At 29.1% G+C, this 26,293-nt stretch overlaps 1 protein-coding gene across 1 annotated transcript in view; it reads left to right on the top strand.

Moving 5' to 3' along the window:
• The first annotated feature begins 849 nt into the window (after positions 1 to 849).
• The window catches only part of LOC114130227 (uncharacterized), a 58,627-nt gene continuing 33,183 nt past the window's right edge, over positions 850 to 26,293 (top strand). The window contains exon 1 of the mRNA XM_027995158.2: positions 850 to 2,423. Within this exon, the coding sequence (XP_027850959.1) occupies positions 2,310 to 2,423 (114 nt within the window). The 5' untranslated portion in view covers positions 850 to 2,309. The remainder of the gene's footprint in view (positions 2,424 to 26,293) is intronic.

Here is a 26,293-nt window from a genome sequence, read left to right as displayed (position 1 = left end):
TATTTATGAAAACATATTTTTAAATTAAATGAAATGAAATTGAAAGAAATCAGTGATTATTTGAAATTAAAATTGAAAATATAGTGAAATGTAGAATGGTGTAACAATACATATAAAAAATAATGCCAAACGGAATTGTACAATAATATAATAACTCAGAAATGGTAAATATAATATTATGTAACGCGTGCCAAATTTGTTGGCTGAATTTTAATGATATGAACAAATATTTGTATTTAGTTATATGTATCACGATGATTTGCATTTAATTAATTTTTTTTTTAATAATAAACGAAATTTCTTATTATTTCTATATAATAATGTTATTTATTATACAATATTCGAAAGTTTAGATCCCGTTTCTAAATATATTTTGAACATTTTCTAAAAAATTGACATATTCCATACATCATACTAATAGATGATATTTTATTTGAAAATTTAAACGCAAAAACAAAGTAACGTTTGAATTTTAAACAACGTTAATAAACTATAAAAGTATGATAATGTTTATGTTCATAAAATTTATTTTCCAAATTCAAGTCCCGCCATATGTTAATTTATTGTTACTTGGTAATTTGTATATTATTTTACAATGTACATTTAATTTTTATTTCAACCGACTCGTAGTGACAACTATGTCAGCGAACTATCGAGACTTTTCCAAACACGCCACTGATAGTAGTAGGTAAAAAACCGTTTATATGAATAAATAAATAATAACTAGTCATTTCTGCTCAATAAATTGCCCGTAGAAATAAAAAAAAAAAAATTAAATAATATTGAAGAAATTATTACAAATAAAATTGATTTATTGATAATATATAACTAATAAAAAATATGTACAATTTAAAAAAAAAAATATATTAGTATATTTTGATTTAGTTTAATACAAAATATGAATTATTTTGTTTATAAGTAAAGTACCAATTATTAATTTAAAGTACCGTGTTCTATAAAACTTCAAAATTTAATTAGCATGCAATTATAACTCAAAACAAAAATAATAATAATAATAATAACTAAGTAATATATCTAGTCGACTTTGAGAGTCTATCAAACAGTTTCCAAATTATTTTCATAGTCCATCACCAACTTTTTTTTAACCGAAAAGGCGAGAACACGGTCCCATGAGATGTGTCATCGTGTATTAGTTTTTATTATCCGACGGTTTTAATATTATAAGTTATATGAACGATTTTATTGATGAACTATTATGGTAAACTATTTTGATAAAACCCAATCACATACGTCTTTTTATTTAAACACCGTACACGGGTATGGAAAAAATCGCAAATTTTCCGGTGGACACTACATCGCGCAACATTGGATAATATTATAATATTATTATACTATATGGTGTTTTGGCGGTCGATTCTTCCACACACGCTTCCTCTTCACTCGCCCATCTTGAGACGACAGTCGAAAATTGCTCGGCGGCCACGCGGGAGAGGGGACCCTCCTCAAAACTGTCTTTATAGATCAACCGATTTCGTACGGTGAACGCGCGTGGGCTGCCGGGCATTCTGCTAAATATAAATTTGGATTTCGTCCAGGTAAGACGGCACGGCGCATCGGCGAGTCTGCCAAGTGGCGCGGATAATATTCAAATAAAACACATATTATGATACGATATTAAAATATTAGGTACGTACGCCGCCGTGCCTCTGAGTTCGCGCAGTCATACGTCACACGCGGTCGTTTGTCGTCGCGGTCGCCGTGCCGTAATGTTATTATTGTTTTGCGGATTTCTGCGTTCAATCGGAACGAAATAATAATAATAATAATAAAACAATAAAAAAAAGCACACGGCCCGTGTCTGTAATAATACGAGAATAATATTCTAAAAAAATCGAAACACGAAAACCGCGAACGAGCAATATTATTTATAAAAACGTCACTGCGATAATAAAACATTGTATACGACGTATAAACGTTGCACGGTGTTAGCCGAGTGTCATCGTCGTACAAAGTGTAGCGTATAGTAGGTGTACGATCGTCCGGGTAAACTTCGAGTGCTGTGGGTGCGTCGAATTTCGATCGGGGGCGACGGAGGCGGTAAATTTATTTTTCCTTCTCCCGAACGAGGAGATACCCGCGAGATCGGCGTCGGTTTCGAGCTGGCGACCTGCACATCTGCCCACGCGACGATTATAATACCATAGAATGTTATATTGTACACCGTCGACAGCATTGCCGTCTCAAAAGCACAAAACATTACAACTATAAGCGCGACATTATAACCTAACCTCGCAGTAGATAGCCGTACGCGGGACATCGCGCGTAGTATTTCGTCGTCGACAACCATCATGTCTTGGTTTTTTTCGGCCGACGATGACGAGGAGGACGAAAACTTGCTCTTTAGCCCCGCGCTCATGGCCCGGAGGGCCAGTGAGAGTTGGATCGATACGCCGCCAATGCAGGTATCTTTAAAGAGGATTTTTTCGAAATCGAATAATAAATTCAATTTAAAACAAATAATATTTGTTTAGTTTTTTTTTTTATTATTATTATTATTAATATAACGACGACATCCGTCATCGATGTACCGTCGATATAATTGTAGTCATGCCGACGTCGTATCTTTGGACGATGTAATATAATAATGTATTATGTGGACGTCACGTAGGACCTTGGTCGGTTTTTAGAATTTTTGGTCAGCGTTCAAAGTGTAGGCAGGTACGTAGGCAGTTTTCACACTCATTTCGCTCGTCATTACGAACGTTTTCGTCCGATAATAAATGATTTCTTACGAACCAACATGATTCTTATAAGCACACACACAGAAACTATTTAAGTCCAATAGTGGTTTTTACATATTTTCCAAGGGCAGGGAGGTATTCAATATTATATCTTATAATATATTAAGAAATATATAATCATCAGATTTATGTATTAGCGTATATCCACGTATAAAAATCGTAACAACTAGTCAAAACCCGAGCGAGCGTCCCGAACGAATAATATATCACAGCCTAAATTCCAAACATATGGGGGGGGGGGGGGTTAAACCCTCTGGATCTCCGTAAAACCACCATTGTTTAAGTCTAATACTAGCATAAACTCAAAACATCTGTCTTACAAGACAATTCTAAAAAAAATGATTTCATTTTTAAGCTAAGTTTAATAGTAAATTGCTCATTTCCTTCAATGAATACCATATGTTATTTACTGCAAATATGATTACACTTAAAATTCAAATTTGATCAACTATAGTGGTTTTACAGTAGTGGTGCCGAAAACTCAATAATAATTTTATATTATTTAACTTTAGGACCACTCTCTATTACTCTCAATTATTATTTGAAACACCGGTGGAAAGTGACAGTAATAATCTTTAACTCTTGACCAAAAATTATTTAATGACCAAAACTACAATATTATCGATATTATAGTTTATTATACGAGTAGTATTATTATAGTTTAAGATTTAAATAATTTCTAATGTTTTCACTATAGTTGAATAACGTGCATGATTCTCGTTTTACCTGTGAACTTGATATCAATGATTTTAAGTGCCTACATCGTACATTTTTATTTTTTATTTATTAGTTAGTAAAATAACTAACCATCAAGTATTTAATAATATCATTTAATGTTGTATTTTATTTACCACAGTTGTATTATATCGATATAATTTTGAGGTGTACACAGAAGGGGGCCCTAAACAAATGTTATATTAACATTCACAGGGCTCTATATATTTAAATGGTATAATATGTATGTCTGATGCAATATTAATCATTTTATCATCAAACACGATTAGGTCGAAATATTAAGATGAGGATCAATTTAAACTTAACATTAGTATTTCGCGTGTACAACGATAGTGTGATAAGTACGTGGCTATTACTGTCAAATAATTAATAATGTATTTACGTTTAAGTTTCTTACTATTTAGTGGAATTTCTCTTCGGTACTTCGTCACTTTTGTATTAGTGTCATAACTATGGAATTTTCGACCGTTGTGCGAATTTTATCCAAATATTCGAAAGAGGGTGTTAATTATTGATATTCATCAACCAACACTGACAACCGTCTAGTGGTTATCATAGTCGTTTCAATGTTTTTCAATAATTCATAAAAAAACCGTCTCGCTTAAATACATTATACAATATTATAATTATGTAATCCAATGGCTGAATATTAATATTTAATATCATTCCTATTATTATCATTTTTGGTTAAGCTGCGGAAAACAATTATAATTAGCACTCTTAGTTATATTTTAAGTGCTGTACGCACATGAAATACATTTAAAATCAGCCAGGCGGATAATAATCGATTTCAATGGCGTAAATAGCGTTTAATATATATATTTTTTAAGGGGAGGGTATGGATGGTTTAGTCGAGTTCGATATATCATAAAAATACCAGAGATTTCGAAAATTTTCTCGCTCCAATTGGATTAGCATCGCTATATTTTATAAGTAAATATATTTTTGTCAAAAAACTAAGTAATGAAGTTTAAATCACAATATTATATATTACAGTATACAGGATTTATAATGTTGTTTATCGACAGGATACTACATAAATACGTTATAATATTACCAGTTACTGATATAGCACGTAATATTTAATATATAATATACATATATATATATATTATATTATATACATAGTGATTCGCCGTACATGACCACCCCTTGTTTTCTTTAATATTACACTTAAAGACTTTATTTTTAAATTTATGATATTTTTTGTACTACTTAATTTTAAAGAATGTCATTCACTGTCATTCAACCTCCCTTTCTTATTGCAAATTGTTTAATAAATCACTTTTCTGAAAACTTTAATACATCAAAACAAAAATTATATGTGTATATTGTATAATATTATATACAAAATATAATATTCAATTAATAGATTCAAATGTTGACTGGTAGCGATATAATGGTTAACTTTATTTTTTTAATTGACCGATAGACAATATTATCATTACATACAATTTAGGTGCCTATACAACAATGTAATATTTATTTAAATTAAGTACATTTTCTTTCGTTATAAATCCACTATACCGTAGTAACCGTTTGTAGTTTTTTAATAATTGTTTCTATAGTAGTTTTAGGTGGCTGGAGCTATCGCCTTTCTTAGTTCCTACACTAGTTTTTCCTAAGTGGCCGTAAGTAGAATTCATTATAATATAAGTATATTATTAATAAATAATGATGTTATAATATCAATTTCTTCATAATATATCCTTCTAATATATATTACCTATTATCAAGTAGGTACGTTTATTATATTATACAGTATAATAATTACTTCTATTCTATATTAATCGTCAGTAGTAGTCAGTGGATGAATGAAATTATTATTATTATTTAGCAATCTATGATATATATATTATATATTATTATATATTATAATAAATAGTATTTTTAATTCAATCCCGTTGTTGTGAACACAACGATTGTCGGGGATCTAAGTTTCCCGTCCACCGATTCAGTTATCCGCCAATTATAAACCCACGAAAAAAAAAACTATGCTTGGGATTAGAATTTTTCAACAAACAATAATAACTCGGAGGTGATTGCCTCTCGAACCACCGGGGTCTGTGTATAACAAAGATATTATATTATACTATACAATATCATTATGCATGTAGGGTATATTATACGCCGTAGCGGTTATTCGCGTCTCTCGTTTTGTCTCGTACTTATATAATACTGTAACGAGGCAGCTTACTACTTACGAGTATTATACTGCATTGTTCTGCTGCAAGGAAACGAAGTGCGCGGAAATCGTACGCGCTCAATAATAATAAGACCAGCCATTTCGTCTGTTGATCAAATAATATATAGCTCACTTCCCTCGATCTAAATTTTACGATTGAATTATAATCAGTATGAAGTTATTTATTATATAAGTTATGATATAGGTATAATATAATATACGCCATACGGGATGATTTATTGACCGTGTCATTCCATTTTTCTTCATTAATGACGTAGTTATTAAAAATCTGATTTTTGAAAATTTTAAATCTTATTGGGTCATACTTTTTAAATTTGTGAGATTTTTTTGCTCGTCTCCTGTAAAGATATAAATATTTATATACATACATATATATATATATATATTTTTATAAAGACTCATTTTTTACTGCACTAGTGAATGTATATATTTTTTTTTAATTTTGATTAATCCATAATTCAATTGAATAGGTTTAGAGTTATTTTACTTTAGTATCTAAGGATAATGGGTCTACGATATGGATTCCGAAGATATTGGGCTATATGATGATTGGAACATTTTAGTGAATCTAATAATATTTATAATTTATAAAATGCATCCAAACATAATAAATACTAGATCCGATATTACATTAGCTAGGTATTTTATATTTTTGTAAACCAATCTGTAAGGAATATTTTCCTTAGTATAATAACTTAAAATATTTTCGTTCAAATTTTGATTTTTATACGTTTAAATTTTCAAATAATTATCCACTAAATAATAATTTATAGTATAAAAGGTTGATCACGTTGTATAATCATAGCCATATGGCATTCCTTATATAGCAGAAAAAATCAAAAAAAAAATCAAATATAGTTTTATACAATGTATAAATTATAAATTGAATACATTTTCATATTAAATGAATAAATTAAAGTAAGAATGCTTGGTGATTCACACTATATATTGCCATTTACAAAAATAGTCTAGCTTTTTTTTCGGGGGGTGGATAGAAGGCTGTCTTGTATAACTACTGAGAAAATGAGTAGTTAATAAATTTTGGTCAGTGAATTACTTTGTCAAATTATTATTAATTTATTGTTAATCTATTAGGTATACAGAAAAAAAACCGACAATAATTCTTATCGTCTATAATACTTTATAATTTATCAGAAATAATGTACCGCAAACGTGTAATTTCAATACTACTTTAAAATCAATTATTCTGATTGAGTTGAATTTCAAAGTTGTAGAAAAAAATGAAATTTATTTAGTACTTACTTAATGATCCATAGATATCTTGGAAGAAATTGACAATTTATAACATATTGTATTGGATGTTATGTGTTTACAGCAAAATCATGTCTGCTGAGAAGAATGTATGCTGTTGTATTATATTGGGTATAAACAGAATAATTCTATTTGCATATGTATACGACGATGACATAATACGCTAAATTATATTTTTTTTATCAATTGCGTTTCTCGTCTGCCCACCCCTCCCTCGTACAATGCCGGAACTAGACGTCTTGTAATCGAAGGATCTCGGAGAAATAGAAAGCGATGAGATTTATTATATTATTATACGCGCGTATATTCTCAAAACACCGCCCAAAGAGAAAAATTCAAAATAAAAAAAAAACCCCGCCGATAAGACGAACATGAAGATATAATAACATCATCATGTGTGTAGTAAATAATAATATTATTATTATTATTTGTAATTTATTAGTAGTTTAACCGTTAAAATATCTGAGTGCGTATAATGTATACAATGTACATCCACCATTATTATTTTTTCTATTTAAGAATATCATATAATGTAGTCGTATAGTTTGTTATTTTTGTTATGACCACACGATGTCCTCTCAACATAGTGTAGATAATACATACAAGTCATTAGTATTTTACTGGCAAGATAATATACTGCATTAAACTGTTTTTATTTCCTCCGAAACGATAGTAACGAATGACAACCTAATGCGCACATTTAAAAATTAACTCTCGGATGACGAACACAATGAGCGACTTATAAATATAACATACATTGAGGAAGGCGTAGTATAATATTATGATATTATACGTATAATGTACGTTGCCACCTTGGTGAAAATATAACCAGTTAGTTTTTACACGTATTTACATAAAATCGGAATATATCAATCGCGATTGGGCTACCTATTTCCACGGGATATATCGAATTTGAAAAATATACTCACATGCGGGACTTGACGACAAAATACACATTCTCTCGGCGACTCGATAAAAATCGAATCACGTAATAAATTGAATATGCAACAACAATGGAATACTATAGAAAAACTTAAAACTTTTAACTTTTGAATTTAGCTCTTCGGAGTGGACTCGGGACAAAACGAATTAATTTATTATACGCATACCGGCGTCACGCCGGTGTCCTACATTTTGGTTTCGAACGTTAAATTCTAAATCAATACACCAATAATTATTGAAAAAATAAGATTGCCCGACTGTCTACAGTGCACAGTATATAGTAAGGTTTATTCGATGTCATAATTACAATTAATACTGTAAGATTTGTTTAGTTTTTGCTTTTTTAGTAGACCATAAAAATATATTATTGACAAAATACGTTAGAAGAATATTATTTATCGATGCTGTTAAGTGGTTCAACTATTTTTTTCCTATTCAAGTTGTTCTTCTTTCATCCTGCTAAACGAAGTTTAGAACAAAATTTTGAAGTTTCCTTTTTTAATTAGTAATTTCTTGCAAAGATTTTTCATCAGGTTAAAATGACTTAATATTATATTATTAAGGTTATCTCATTTTGATCGAAAAAAATATGACTCTACAATAAATCACTACATATTGAAAGGGTTGAATAGTCAGTACCGATTGACTTATTTACATCTGGACCCTTGTAAATGCAATAAACTCAAATCCGATGTTCTCGGGAAAAATTAATTACGATTTGTTAAATGCGGCGATGAATAATGTACTCGTAATTACGGTGTGTTGTGATTTAACTGCAGGTCATTCCACAAAGGCGTGAAACGTCCCAACACTTTCATAAAATGTGATGTAATTTTTTAGAGATATTGACAGCCTGATATTACGATAAAAAAAGGTTATGTACAAGACATGGACAACGTTAAAAACGCCACAGATTAATAAAGTAACCAATACGTATCCTTATAAGCTACATTTTATACTAGTAGAGTAGGTTAATATGTCTAGGTGATATAATATTATTAACGTCAAAATAAACACTACAATATTATGTAGTAAGTAAAAGTAGGTACCTATATAGTGTGTCTATTAAATTTCTAATTGGATTTTTGGTGGGATATTTTAGATTTTAATATGTTTGGTTAGCAGGTCACTGCTGATCGAAAAAGAATAGTTTAATATGTTTTTTATCAGTTTGGGTGAGCAGTGGCGTTCGTGTAAGTGTATAATAATACTATGACCAAAACGTCCAAGGTTTTACAATAGGTGTATTATGTAAATCCTACCTATATGTTACGTTCCTACTAAAACATTCACGAATCGGGCAAAACTCTAGAGATTTATATCTGGAAAATTGCAAACGATTATAATTATTGTAAACACGGCATCGAAGTCGAAATGTAATGGGATAATGATTTACATGAACATTTTAAATCTAATAGATTTACGAAACATTTGCATAGAAACACAAAATACTTATATAATACTATATTTTAAGGTATGAAATGGATAGTTTGTTTTAGTTTCGTATATTATGTTTATTAACAGGTACAATGTTATTTAAATTTCAAAGACCTGACATTCAAGTACATGTCGTAATGTCATAATATCATCATTGGCGAATAATTTATGTTTAAATAAAACGGAAAGTACGAAAACCAACAATATATTATTAATGTTACAATTGTGATTTAACTTTAAACACTTTAAACACTAAATTACTACTATGCATATTATTAATCGCGTAATAATAATTAATATATTAAATTGTGCTGGGATACTGTGTAAAGTTTGAAATAGCTTTATATATAATTACCGCCGAAAAAACTAATTAGCAAACAATTTAGTTTTTCATCAATTTAGAAAAACTTGGCTGAACAACTTTGCTGGAAAACCGTTTTTACACTGTAATAATATTATTATAACCACTTTCATGATTAATATGATATTACACGCACCCCGGTCCGTAGGTTTCGGAAACAGTATTATAAAATATGTATTTTCGAGAAATCTCGTATTGATCGTGTGTTCAATTTTTTTTTCACTATTAGCCGTGGTTTGTTGTCGCTTTTGATTTTGTCCACGCACAAAAGTTTACATAACTTTACTATACGTCCGTTTCTGTCATTGTACCACTCGTGTAAGATATAATATAATAGTGCTTTTATTTAAACGTGAACCGGATCTCTTGTTATATTTTACGAAACGAATTTAGGTTATGACCGCAACTTGTCGAAACTTAAAAATCTAGTACAACTGGGTTTTAAAAAAAATAACAAGGTATAATATATCGCTATGAAATAATAAAATAAACATAGGTCAAAACTTTAATGGTCAAAAGTTTATTTAATAAAAGCCATGAAAATGGGGGCAGAGGATTTCTTAATTTATGCAAAATTTAAAGTTTTATAAATTATTCAAAAAAAAATCTAAATTATTTAAATGTTTTGATTTTAGAAGTTTACGTGTTGTATATTATAATTCATAATTTATGTAAATCACTCAAACGTATTTTTTAAAAAAAAAAACATTTCAACCACGGCTGATGCCAATAATGTATACGCATAATTATATAGGTACAGATAAACTGTTCATAATATTACGACCAAAGAAAATACACTAAAAAATACATCATTTTAGACACATTGAATAAAAACAAGCTATTTATATAAACTAGTTCTATTGAAATTCTTTTGATATTTTTAATATAACATAAATAATGCATGTATTTCTTTATTGCATTAAAGTGTTTCAATTTTTATTTAAATAAACACTATAAGAGATTATATGCAAATTAGTAAGTAAAATATAATTCAAAAAAAGAAAATATGTGATAGTTATTATCTTTTAAATAGAATAGACATAGCAAAACATACGAGAATGTTGATAAATGGGATGATCTAGTATATATTGTCAATTAATATTTCAAACATCGCAAAATTCATATAAAAATACTGAAAATATGTAACTTCTATGGAATTATTATGTAATTTATGTTATTCATAAACTCGTCTTTAATAATGTTTAATATTTTTCCAACGTGTTTGAAAACAAAATTCCATAATATTATAATTATAGTTAGGTAGGTACCTATAATAATAATAAATATTATAACTTCCCGAAATCAATGTTGTAAAACATAATATAATAATTGGATGTCATATATTAATTTTGTATTTTATTTTCTTCAAAAGAGTAAGTCAAAATGCCTTGTAACCAACCTGTCTTGCACCACAATATATATGGTGGTCGCTTTTGTATCAGTACGTTGGGTGCAAAGAATCGAACAATAAATTGACCACCTCATGGTCTAACCACAAGCGCGACTTTATACAATTTGTAACCATCTAAAATGTATAACTTCCTATCTCGGCAAAAAATCTTAATTGGGCATAACACAAAACAAAACTAAAATCACTAACTTTATGTCCTTATACTTTGAAAAACATACTAAGCTCTTATATGCTACAAAGAACTGAAATCCTGATATGTATAAATACATAATAAAACTATCCATGATGTATGGTGTTCAACTTTGAGGCATACCAAAAAAGTCAAATATAAGTATTCATCAATCCGATTAAACCATTTACATGTATGTGAACTTTGATATAATAGCAATAACTACTCTACTCAACAATTTAAATATACCAAAACTTCCTAAAATAACATTTGAATATAGCAAAAAAATCTCTGTGAAGCCATAAAAAAAAAATACCAAAATCTATTTATTTCCATTCGGCAATCACTATTCACTATTTAATCCAATCAGTTCTTTATACTCCCCAAAACGCAACTGGCAAAGAAACTTCTAAACAAAGCTCAAAATAAAAAAAAACATATCTAAGTAATGAGTTTTGTAATTTTAAGTGGTGTCCAAAATTTAATACGACTTTTACTTATTTTACTGTACTCGTAAACAGATTTTCGATATATATTATTTTATAAAAAGAATAATAATAATACTAAAAATAAAACAACCACAACTGAAATCATACCTTGTGTTGTCCATACATTTGCTAACCAACTATAAAAATTTAATGTATAGATAGTATTCGAAGCTGTTCGATACGACGATTTTTATGGATAATTTATTTGTTTAGAAAAGCGTAGTATGTTTAGATTCGAACCTCATTTTGTTTCTTAATTATTAACTAGTCTAAAAATGTATTATTGGTTTAAAATAAGAAAATCTTACTAAATTAAACAATTAATTATTTATTGGGAAACTCAATTTCTCACATCTTATTTTTCATTATGAAAATTATAAGATATGTTAATATAATATATCGCACTCAACAATACTATACTATAATAAGTGTTATAGTAACTAATAACTGTATAAATAAATATTACTAAAACTAAAAATGATGAAATCTTGGGATTGTTCTTAGTTTCTCACACACATTTTCATAAAGGATTTTTGAACAAATAGTAGACAAGAAATAATAATAATAATTTAGAAAACTAAATATGAGATCAAACTTCAAACCTTCAAAACCATACTAAAACCATACTTACCACAAGATAATTTATTAGTAGACTTCTAAAACCTACCAAATTGTACAGACAAAAGATTATACTTATAAACAAGATATTTCTCTCTTTTATTATCCAATTTCGGTAATGTATCATAAAGCGTAAGTTATATCAATAACGTCTAAAATGATATGTAATATTACATTTGTAATATCATGATTGTAAAATTTAAAAAATATTAGTCATGTTGACACAAGAGTTAAATAAAAAAAAATAGGTAAGTGAATATTGCTCTTCTGTCGAGTAGTTCACTTTTACAGATGTGTTAAATTTTTATTATGTTACATTGTACAAAAATAACGATCCTGAGGGTAAAAAGTCTATCACCAAGTCATTTGTTCATTTGATATAGGTAGTTAAGTGATTAATTTTACTTTTAATGGGATTATTTAAATAAAATACTACATTTATTATATTATAAGTATTTGATTATTATCATCATTATATAATATATACTATAATATCATATTTTATAACAAAATTCATATTTATGTAAATACTAAAAAAAAAAAAAATAATTATAAAAATATATAATATTTTAAAATTGATCAAAAAAGTCATTACGTAAAGTAAAATATATAATAATATAAATATTATATGCATACTAGTTTTAAGATCCATGAATAATGTTTTTAAGTCATAAAAAAATAATTAACATATCGTTATATTTTATCGTTTAAATAAGTAATTTAGTCTAAATTAGAACTTAAATGTCTATAAAAAATAATTGTCCTTAAACCATTTTTTAGATTTTATGGTTTCAGTATAAACTACTTATGAAGAACTTTATATTACATTTTTAAAACTTAGGTGTAAAAATAAAAGTTTATACATTTTTTACTGCAAAATAGTGTCAATTTTTTGGAATTTCAAAAATTTTTGCTAAAATTATAGTTATTTGTTTTTAAATTATATAGAAGAAACAAAATCGATTTTGTCAAATATTGAAATTTAATAGAAAATCCCCCTTTTCTCTTAATTTTTGTTTGTTTTTCACTTTTTCCAGATAATTAAAATTAATACTAATAATTTTTAAGTTTGACCTCTTTAAAATAAGTATATCCAATTTAATTTCCAAAACCACCTTCATTTTTAAAAATTCAAGCATTTTATCAACAACTTATTAACTTATTGTGTACTCATCCACAAAAAAATAAAACACATTATAATAAAATCAATACTTTCATTGCTCCCATCGCTCCGTTCAGAAACTAAAATTAATATGTGATACCCCTGCAAAAATATTTATCACCTTTTATTTTTATGAAGAGTATTTTGGTACTAAAATCATATTATATGCAGTAATAGTTTATGTGCATTAACATATTATTTAAATTAATTTTTATATTATTTTATTACTTTACCTACAACATTCATCAACTATATAGGGCCACTTTTAATATAAATTCTTGTATTTAATTTGTATTGTATTACCTAAGTATAATATTAAACCTCTCAACAATTTCTGGTGAGGCTTTATCTATTAAAAAACGTTTTAAATTTGTATTTATTTATTTCATAAAGAGGGTTAAAATGCAAAGTGCGCACTCATTTTTCGAAAAGAGAGAACAATTTAAACTTTGCTAAATAATAAAAGTTTTAAATTCCGAAAACAGAATTGAATCTAATAGAAACAATAATATTATATAATTTAATCACACAAAATATTTATAGGATAGAATACTCGTATATTAGATATTTTATTTTTACTATTATTTCAAGAACTAATTGTTCAAACAAGTTGAACGTCTTGGTTTTTACATGTTATGAGAAAATATATTATATGAATATAATTAATGTACCTAATCATAATATTATATTAATTTTATAATGATTTTCAATTATATTTTAATCTTAATATTTTATTTTATTTTGTTGTCTTTGAATTGACAATAATAATTAATCATAGTTTCAATAGTATATTAAAAATCCTCAGAAGACGGACGAAACAAAAGGACCTTATAACACATATTAATTACATCGGTAAATACAATAACGACTGATGAGTGATGATAAATAAATAAATAAATAAATAACAGTGGATAAATTTTAATTAAAAAGAAATAAAGTTTAATAGTTTTGTTCATTTGTTTCACATCATCTATGAACCATATAGATTCAACACTTTCAAAATAATTTTGGGGTAGATAATAATGGTAATAATGTTTGGTGACACGCAAAGAATAGTTAGTAAATTGTATTAATTTAAGTGTGCTCAGAACTAAAAGTCTCAAATTGATTTATTTTTTTACTTATAAGTTAAGACATTAATAATCTATAATAAAGCTCACGAACAAGCAACAATAATTTAGGTATATTATTTAAAGAGTTATCGAGAATTATTCAAAGGTTCTAGACCAATATGGTTTATTATACATTTTTTATTTTAACTGTGATCAAAATAAATAAACCTTACCTTTCGATTTTGAACTTAAAGTCGTATTAAATAAAATAGGTTGATAGGTGTATCAATGAATTATAACAAAAATTACTATTTCATATTTATTATTGTACTAATCATACAATAAAAATAAAATAGGGAGAATAAAATTATTAATTATTATATATTTATTAACTAAATAAATCATTATATAAATAAAAGTATAATCATAATTATTATTTTAGTTTAAACAGTATAACACTATCATTTCTCGTTAACTGAATTTTTTTTTTCCAATAAGCATATGTTAATTTAAAACAATACGGTTTTGAGTGAAAAACAAAGTATTGTCTAATTATTTGTCTCTCACAGACATATAAAACAATTAGATGACCGATTCGATTTCATCTCTAACACATGGCCACATTTTATCACACTGGCAATGTTTATAGTAATATAATAGGTATACCTACAGATTCTTTTCGTAGACAGAGTGATAGTAAGTTTAACACGACTAATAGATCGTTGTTAAAATATGTTTATTAAATATTGATCAGGGTTGAAATAAAATTGAAGCTATCGACGTATGTTATCCTGGTATTTTGTGTAAATATTGCACTGGGGTTACTGCAAATAGGGGAGGCCGTGCGTCATCAGAACTGTTCGTGTTGTAGGGAGTTTGGTCATAAAGTGGTGGTGTATGTCTTCGGTTAATATTTATTCTTTAGTTCTGGTCATAATTGAAAGTCGTTTGTTAAGAAAAAAAAAAGAATTTAAGTCTATAGTTTAAAATTAAATTTCTGAACAACTCGATATTTCGCGATAGTACCTTTTAGATCGAACTCACGTAATACTCGCATAATACTTCGATCGATTGTGCATTGTGTTGTACGGTGAGATCCATTATTATATGAAAAAAAAACAGTTTTTTTCCGGTGTGGCGTCACAAATACAAAGCAAGTGAAAATATTCATAGACGGTGATTTACGCGATGCATCAGTGACGGAGGAAAAAAGGTTTTTCCATATTTTAGACTGCGACATTATAATAACTTTTGTCGAACACATTGCCAAAAGGGTGGTCAGACAAGATCGTACACTCACGGGGCGCCAGCGCTCGCCTCAGTGTACCGGATTTCGATGATAATATTAATATATTAAGAGGATTACTTAAGAGTTCTCCCCGTGGTGGGGTGCGCTAAACGACGAAACGATGAAAGTGTCGGGATTATAATGATAAACGGTTACCCTCAATAACCACGCCGTTTTTACCTATACGCATACTTATACTGTGTACAAGGTCCCAATTATATTTTCCATCGTCCCATCAGCCGAGAACTGAGATCATTAGGAAATTGTAAAAATAAATTTTTATTATTTTACGTCAAACAATGCAGACACAACGGTATACATTACCACGTCCCCTGAATGAAGTTCCTTGGGCGTGAGAACGTGAGAGAAAAAATTAATAAAAAGTTATGTTGTGAATCGTCAAAATATAATAACATATGAGTGTAAACTCGTTTCAACAGTTTATAAATGGCACATAGATCAGTCAATCAAAATATCACTAGTGTGACGTACCACTCGGTTGTAAAAACGTTTTATTTGACTTGACGACGTTAAATAATTTTCTGATACTTTGAATATTCGATAAATTATTATGATGTACAACTGTATAACAGTTGACATGATTTGACATACATTAATCCTTATTTTTTTTATTTTTCGCCAGTGACTACAAACTGGACTGGGGTACAATATAATAACTCGGTCCCATTAAACTTGTCTAGCTTTATTTTTTATTTTTACGACCAAGCCGATAAAGCCTTTCGGTAACTTTCAACTTATTTTTATGAAGAACCCTTATAGTGGTAAAAGCCTACCAACCTTTTTCTATAATTTTAAATGTTGAATAGTAAATTGTTCAAATAAAATACAATTTATTATTAAACAGCTTGAATTCATTTTGCCGGGTCTATAATCCAGCAAAATTTGATCTCGAAATTTCAATCATAAATGAGGTAGGTGCATGTGAACTTTTTTCGTATATTAGCACTGCCTGTGTTCTCATATATTTTTGATCTATTCTGTTGTTTTATCATAATAACACTGTTGATTCTATAATTTATATTTCTACGGGTCAGGTCTTATCAGTTTTTAAAAGTTTTGGGGGGATTATAAGTTTCGAAAACGCGTAATCAAAACATCTGAGTGCAAAACTTTGACGGAGTATTTTTTTTACGATAATAACGAATGTTATGATTTAATTTGAACAATTAATCGTCTTTGCCAAATCTGTGTTCAAAATCAGTTGTTAAGTATACTATATAATATATTACATAATTTTGTGTATGGTTTATAAAAAACTAACTAACCTTGTAGTTATGTTCGAGTTATCATAGTGTATACTAAGATTAGGACTAGTAAGTAAGCAATCTACTATTCTAAAATTATTATAAAACGCTCTAAATTTGTACATAGAAAATATAAAAGACTTTGATAAAGTTTCTCCGCAAACCATTTTTTTTATAATTGAATCTCATCATTTATTGTTTGTTAGTTAAATGCGGTGTTTTATGAAAAAAAAAAAAAATAAAAACTGTAAATATTAATATTTCCAATTATTGAAAACTCCCATAGTATGGCCAAACTTCAACTCTATTTTAATTTAACTACGGTGAACTGTATCGTTGAGCGTGTTCCAAGTACATATCAACCCTTAAATTTTATAAACTGCAACAGTAAGAAAATTGAAAGGGAAATATTTACAGCTTAACACGAAATTACTTTAAAACCGAGAAAATAAAAATAAATACACATCATCATTGTAAGACTAACACATTTCTCGCTTGATTCGGAATAAAATTCACCGTATTCGCCGATAACGAGTGAAGAGTGCCGTCGAATTTTAATTGGTGCCGTAAAACGTTGCATTCGCCGTAATTGAATGTCACCCGAGAACATCCCTTGACGAATATAACCACTTTATATGCTCTTATTATGTAGACTTAAATTTTAAATGTTTCACAACATCCGTGGTTGTAATCTAATACATATTAAATTTGCATGCAACAGACGCTAATATTATTGAACCCCGTGTCCGTGTGACGTGACGTTTTAAGTGAAAAATATTATCGTAGAATAGGTACGTGAGACGAACTTTAGAGCACCCCGCAGACGTCTGAGTTTTAGTAGATCGTTTTCATTTTTTTTAATATTAAAAATGCTTACACGCTATCATATTTATCGCTATAGTAATACCTACCTTTTATAAATTACACGTGTCTATTTTCTTTTCAAATGTAATAAATCAACAGTATCATGTATATTATATGTCTCATATGGAAATATGTTTTCAAGATTTTTCTTTGAATCCTTTGTGACTTACATTTTTTATGTATAGGTACACTGTCGGATACAGAAATAATTATGCACTATCTGTCGTTATTCAATGGCAGTGTATGTGTGACGTGCGTGTTCATAATAATACTGCTATGACTTCAGAATAACAATAATATCATCATACACTTTATAGTACCTTAGTACTTTTTGTACTAACTTTTCGCATTTCCTCTAATTAGTGGTATGCATTTTGCGAGTATACATTTTTTGCAACACACCTACACATAATATTACATAATATATTTATATATTTTATACATATACGAATAGTCGTTACGGTGTTAGCATGCGCCAGACAGATAGAATAAAAGTAGTCGGTGACGAATTTTAAACACTAAACAATAATAATCACCAAAGATAATAATATTTTGTATGCTAACTAAAAACAAACAAAAAAAAAAAAAAAAACTGATATAAATGTATAATACACCTCGTGAAGGGGTAGATGCAATAGAGATAGTCAATGAATGCCCCCCCTTTCTTTACGCGTGCGGTAATCCGTGGATATAACTTTCTTGTTTATTTTTCAATTTGTATAAACACACGTGTAAAAGTGCAATAATTTGGTATCTATACTATATAGTACCACCTATTTAAACTCTGCAGTATTTTACAAGCGTTTACGATGTGTAATTTTTTAAAACAACGATTATTTTTTATCTCACCATCCCTCTGTTTTTTTTTTCATTTTCATTTTTATTTATTTATTTTAAAACCACGAGTGTACCAAATGTACAAACAATGAACGGGTGAAATCCGTTTGTATTTACAAACTTGCGCGGCCGTGCAATGCAATACAAAGATATCGTCGTATTAATGCGCACACAATAGCGTAATATACCTGTAAATAAGCGTATCTTTTACGTTTGCACTTTCCGAGACTCGCGTACCTGTACCTACATTGTCCGTTACTCGAATAAAACATAATTATTTCAATCGTACGTCGCGTTATAACGCGTGATTATAACATCGCGTATGGCGTGTGTGCGAAATTCTGTAACAATTATTGGTGTAGTGCGTTCGCAGAATCGCACTGTCGTGTTTGGTCGCCCAGCACAAAATGATGAAACGAATTTCATTAACACGAAAAATCAATTAACGGGTGGCGGCGATACACTATACAGAGAATAATACTTCCATTCTAGGCGATAGGTGTATTTTAGGTATAATTAATACGAAATTTGAATAATTGTGTATCACCTGCTGCAACAGTTGTGTACGAGCACACGTCGTTCGCTGACGTGCGGCTACCTAGATTATCGTAATAAAATATTATACGTATATAAAATCCGATCGTGTACGCTTTGTGGCGGAGACGAGCTCACTGTGATCTTATTACGATCGCAATAGAAAACAGAGGATGCGACGTTGTTGACATCCGTCTAACGATCTAAAAAAAAAATTAAGTATTGACGTTTAGACAGACTTTTGATAATATAATATATTTTATAATTATTACGATCAATGTATAATACGCCGAACGATAGTATTATTTTGGACATTTATTTTTTACAGTCTCGATCGCGAATTATACCGTTACTACGTTTCATCTCGTACACGATCAAACAAACGACGAAAATTAAAAATGCAAAAAATAATTACATCAAAATAATTCTGTCATTATACGAACCGATAAAATAATAATCACTACATTCATTGTTATACCGTTCAGTCGGATTTGCATTCAATCCGCATTGTTATAATGAGTACTGAGTTTATTTTTTCTATGAATATTGAACGTGTACGGATGTTGCTGTATAATCTTATATTGCGTGTGCTCATTACGTCTTAAGAGGATTTTTCTTTTCGTGTCTCGTTAAACAATAACAACTATATACACTTGTATAGTACTAATTCGAACGTGATAGCCGAGTAAAACAATACGACTATTGACTATATCGTGTATAATTTATTAAAGTATAATTATGTGTTTAATTAAAAATATACAAGAAACTAGAGCTCAAGACGTGAGCATTATTTTGTGTTTTATACCTTTACTTTATATTAGGTACATATACTATCATAAAAAGGAATTGGGTACCTTTTCGCTCACACGTGATATTAAACGATTTTTATTACACGTCTCAATTTTCACCGTTCGTCGCCGTTTATCATATTAATAAATTATACACCCAAACGATATTATATTTGTTGACAAAGGCGAACTAGTTAAAAATGTAATCGAGTCAAACAAAATATAATTTTCAACCCGTCCGATTTGAGCGTATACAATTAATTTGCTGATTGACACTATTACTAGTATATAATAACCCAACTCGTAAAATCTACCACAACTTTATTTTTCCGCTAATATTACTATGCTTACACGCACACGCACACGTATTATGTATTTTGAAACCAATCAACTAATCGATTTCGACTCGTGGACCGCGTCGCAACGGCTTATTGTCGACATCGCCCTACGGCGAATCTAACCGATTCCCGAGGCGCCCCCCCCCCCCAGGTTTGGGAATATTATTACTGTTTTTCGTATATTGCCTTCTAAACGATCGCGACGGCCGTAAACCGACGGACGACATATTATTATCGTGTCGTCGTACATTACATTAAAACGTTATACGCCTGTCGGACGAGCCATATCGTTTTATTACGATATTTTGTGCGCTCGTGGATCGTCGGATCGGTCGTGTCGGTCCGTGTGTGGTATACATCTTATCACAATATCGTTTCCTAAGCGATTGATAACACGGACCGTATGGTTGTGCTATACAATCGCCGCGATAATGATTGCTAACCGATTTAACTACGTGCGACACCGCGACCCCGCCGATCCCGGTCAAGTGGTGCGTGCCTGATCAATACTATTCCTCCGCTCGCTCACGGCGTCCCAGCACGTCCGATTTTCTATAACCACAACTACCCCCGAGTATAGTAATATATGTATGCGTATATTATGATATATGCATATTATAATATTACTGTTGTATATAGGGTCAAGAACAAGGCCTCAGACGTACCTATTGCACACCCGACGTTATCCCGTATATTCGATGGCGTAGAGTTTTTTTTTATCACGACGTTTTTCGACAACCCTTCTCCCAGTATTCTCGCTTAATTTTTGCCTACCGCGAGAGATGACCGGCTCCGCACGTCCTTCTACCAAACCCAAAACGCATCTCTGATGTAATATTATGCGCAGTAAAGTAACGACGACATAAGTCTGATATCACTAGGGTTGGTATTTTTATGCAACGGCATCTTTTTGCCTGTGTGTGTGTTTTGAAACGTTGGTCCGTAAGTATAAAATGTGTTTTGGGCGATACTGAATATTTTAAATTAATTTTATTTTTGCATTTTTTGACGATTTTGGTGAATTTTTCAAAATTTGTTCATAAATGAATGAAAACTGTTGCGATTAACAAGAGGCTTCCGGCAAACCGCCGATGGTATGAATCATAAATTATATAGCGCGGCAAGTTATTGTCGATAACAATTTTATCATAGCTAGGCCTTGATGATATTACCTAATTAGTAACCAATTAGTACGTTCAGAACTAAATAAATAACAAATACTATAGTAATAATAGGTACAACATTTTTTCCCAATTTTTAAACTATAATAAATATAATTTAAATGCATTTTTTGAGTTCTTTAAATCATTTTTGAATATTTTAAGGGCACTTTTTGGGATTTTTTAGTAGATTAAAATCCCAGCCCTAAATATCACTGTATTAATAATCATAGTTACTGGTAACAATTAAATTGTCTAGCTTTTCCGAAAGTACTGATTTCGTATGCGATACATAACGTCATAATATTTTAATCGTCTTAACCATTACCTCCGATCATAGGGGTTTTTTTTATATTTTTTATTATTATAAAGGTCGCGTTGGCGTTTTATTAATGTCATGTGCTATCGCACTAGACCGTATCATAATAACAATTGAAAAGATAGTTTAATTATTCAAATAACAAGTTTAATCGTTATTAGGTATATTAAAATTAGTAACGTTTAGTGGATTCATAAATAAAATTGATTCTCCAATGACACATATTATTGTTGAGTCTTTCATAACGTTTTGGAGCTCTAAAAATACTGTAATCTTTGAGTTTTAGCTGGTTAATTTCAGATAGAAAGTTGGATCTTTTCTTTTGACTTTTCCAACGATTTTAGGAATTTTGTTTAAAGAAAATATGCGTTCAACATTAATAGAACAATTATTGACATTTTTGGCAAAAGTATAAAATAATTTAGAAAAAATATTCTGTTCGTCTCACTTAATCCTATTCAAAGCTCGATATTTTTTCCTAACTTTTAACATTAACAATATAATTGAAAAGATTTCAAACAAAAATTCCGTTTTTGAAGTACACTTCGGTCTTTGTTGAAATAATCAATCGACAATATCAAAATAGACAATCATAATAAGCTCCAAACAATGAAACCCAATCACAGAAACGGATTTAGTCCCTGGAGACTTGTATGTATGGCGTACACGTTCCTATACAATATTATATATGGTCACCCTTCCCTTTACGAGATTATCTCTAAAGGTCACGAGGGTTCAAATGCTCACTGAGCGTTTTTTTTTTCATATTTATATTTATATAAAAATTTTATATTTTATGCAAACAATAATATTTATATTAATAACAACAACAGAAATCGTAAGAAATCATAATAATAAACCAAACGCACTAGGTCGAAATATCCGTATTTTTTTTTATAAAGTATATCATGATATTTAACATTATTATCACTATCGTCGTCGTTATGTATCGTAATATTATTATGAATATCCGATTTGCGTCCACGATAATGCTCAAACTATTATTACTACGTATGCATCATACGAAAAAGCCATCATCGCATGAATACACGGCTCATCGTTGTCGGTAGCCCGTGACCAATAAAAATGCATTATCGTATTTATCTGCACACTCGTATAATATGTACAATATCATGAATTATAGAATACGATCGCCCAAGTACATATAATAATATTTGAAATCCAAAGGTCATAAAAATTGGGCTTTGTGGCGCGACATAAAAAAATAATAATAATTTCTCCGCGCAGTTCGGAAGTCGAATCATGTCCGTATATACTTCAGCGTATGCACTAAACGTGTCATTGCTCGCACTATAAAATATTTAATGATATCTGTACACACTATTATTATTATACTACAAAATATTATGTAATATATTATTGCACTATATTTTTTAAGCGTCGTCGTATTGCTTCGAGCCGGTGGCAGAATAATCTTTCCGTCGATATATTTTACTTAAATTCTCGAATATATTATAATATGTATAAAAAAAATGTAAATCTACATAATATAACAATAATATATATTTCTTTGAATAAATGATTTGGCTACTAAATAATTGCATTGTTGATAAGAGTTGAATTTCAATAGTGGTCTGAGGTTGTTAATGTTACCCTTTTATTTGTCATTATTAAAATACAAAACTTAAGTTAGCAATTATGTGTGTCTGATCAAATTGCAGCTTTTGCTCTTATTATAATATTTTTGAAACTATTTATTTACATTTTCGACGATTTTTGACGATTTACAATTTTTTTTAATTACTGATTTTCCTATTCACTTTGGTTTGATTGTAACTTACTAAGAGTGCTACAGATTTTAACCGTTTTTAGACGGGGGTTTTGTTTATTTCCTCGAGATCCGAATAATGAATATACCTAATTACCTAATTTATTTAAACGATCAGATTTTTAAAGTATTTGTTAGCTATTTACTGTTATTTTGATTATTTGGATAAGGTTTTTATAGGAAAATAAACGCACTAATAAGTCACTTGTTATTTCTCTGTGGCTTCGAGTGTATTGGCATAGAGGGTACTTTCTTTGATTGCAGAACTTTCTACTGTAAAAATACTGACACTGTCTTTCAATTTAAATTGTAAGGTTTCTGTTTCTTCTATAATGGTTTAGCTTACTCCCTTACTCCATATTCGTTTTAAGATCCATCAGTGTAAGTTATATTTATAGCCGTAAAAGTTTTGCGCTTGTACTTCTTAGAAGTTTTCTATAATTATTCTGTTTAAGTATTCTGTAGCTGTAGCATCTATCAGAAATATTGAAAACTCCTAAAAAAATATCTTAGTATTTATTTACATACTTGTTTAAACATAAAATATTATGTATTTACTATATTTCGTTATACATAATAAACATCTAAAATGTATACATTCAAAGTATAAATCCATTCAATTTTAGAAAGCTATCAAAACAGTGATATTTATATGTTTTTACAAGGTTTTAAAAATATTATATTTATGATAGTACCTACATGAATAATAAAATCTAAATATTATTTTAATAAAAATGTCAAAATTTTACGTATGAATTTATAACAAAAATACCGGTCAAGATTTGGATGAGGATTGATATTAATTCTTTTTTTATCTACATTTTGAAGTCGCTTGAAAATGTTGTAGACATTCGATTAATATGGCATGGCATTTCACAAATTCAAATCATCTATGTGCACAACCACATGTTCGATTTTCTATTCACATAGCAATGCTGTAAGAATCTTTTTGATGTATTCATTTATATATATATATTATACACTGTCTCAAAGGTGGTTTTCTGGTGAAAAATAAATATATCATACAGCCAAAATCTCCCTAGCTACATAGTTATTCCACTCAAAAATTAAATTCCGATTCAATAAACATAAAATATTATAATATTATATTTTATATGAGACATTTCGTTGACACGTGTCGACGAGGGATGCATGTCGACCGCGGGATATTTTCGATGATGAAGGGATGCGAATATGATCAATAATTACGTGCTGGGTCGAGGATTTTGATGTCACAAATCAGTTTTTTTTTATTTTCATAGAAACTAAAAAGAATACAAAACCGATAGAAATCTCAAATCACTTGATTTCAATAGAGGGTTCGAATCTCGTTTACCCTTCACACACGCTGCACGGTCTGTCGCTCAAAAGCCACCGCGTCCTGAATCAACGCTAGCATTATAGAATTTTGAGTCGTCATTTCGTATCGGATGAATGAATCAAAGCCTCATTGTGTAGCAAAAGTGGATAACGAGTCTTATAGGCAACGTTTTATGTTCCGACGTTTGGATAGATATCGAAATTCTATGCATATTATTTTAATAACATTATCGTATATAATATTATCCCTTGCATAAAAGCTAGTTTGCATTGGTTAATGCTAGGATTTACTATTTGTACTCTGTTAAAACTGAAAGTCTTATAATTTCATTTATGATTTTGCCGTCATCCTACGATGTACAAATGTAACTACTAGTTAAAATTGATCAATAAAACCAATATTGTAATATATTATGAAAATGTTAAATAGTTATTCTAAGTCAAATTTATACAAAAAATATTAATTTGGTAACCAATAAATAATAATAAAATTGAACTAAGTTATACATACATTTTTTTTTAAATTAAAATTATATACTATGAAAACAAATTAACGATAGTTAGTTAAATTATTTATACAAAAGATAAAAAAAGTATTTTAAAAATTAAATAATGTATTATTTGTTTTCACAATACGAGGGGTTAGTATGTGCTCGTATATGTACTATTGTGAAAACTATGGCACCTTTTTTTGCTTTACTTCACTTCTCGTAAATACATAGTGAAAATTTCTCTTGTTAAATAAAAGTTATTACTAAAATTATTATTTTTAATAATTGGATTTAAAATCACATAAAACATTTCAATTTGTGCATTCAAATGAATTTTTTTTTTTTAAAAAAAAACCAAGAAATTAAAATATTATATAAACATGTAATACAAATCAATCCGTTTTATTACACGTAAAATCGAAGCTGACTGAAATGACTAATAAAGCGAGAAAACAGCTTGTCGATCATAATTTAATTTTTATATTTGTTTTCTGTTGCGTATTAATCGGCTTTTAATAATACAATATATAGGTATACCTACATACCTACATACCGGGATGTTCAAAACGGTTTTAGTTAAAAACCGGATAAATTTATGATTTTTCAGTAACCGATTGTCAATAGTAAATTCTAGCATTAACTAGCAAAATCTAGCTTTACCAAGCGATCGGGCTTTAACGGTAAA

The sequence above is a fragment of the Aphis gossypii genome, chromosome X, assembly GCF_020184175.1.
Source record: "Aphis gossypii isolate Hap1 chromosome X, ASM2018417v2, whole genome shotgun sequence".
NCBI classification, from domain to species: domain Eukaryota; kingdom Metazoa; phylum Arthropoda; class Insecta; order Hemiptera; family Aphididae; genus Aphis; species Aphis gossypii.
The sequence above is the reverse complement of the archived record's forward strand: the minus strand, read 5'-3'. Positions and strand labels throughout refer to the sequence as shown.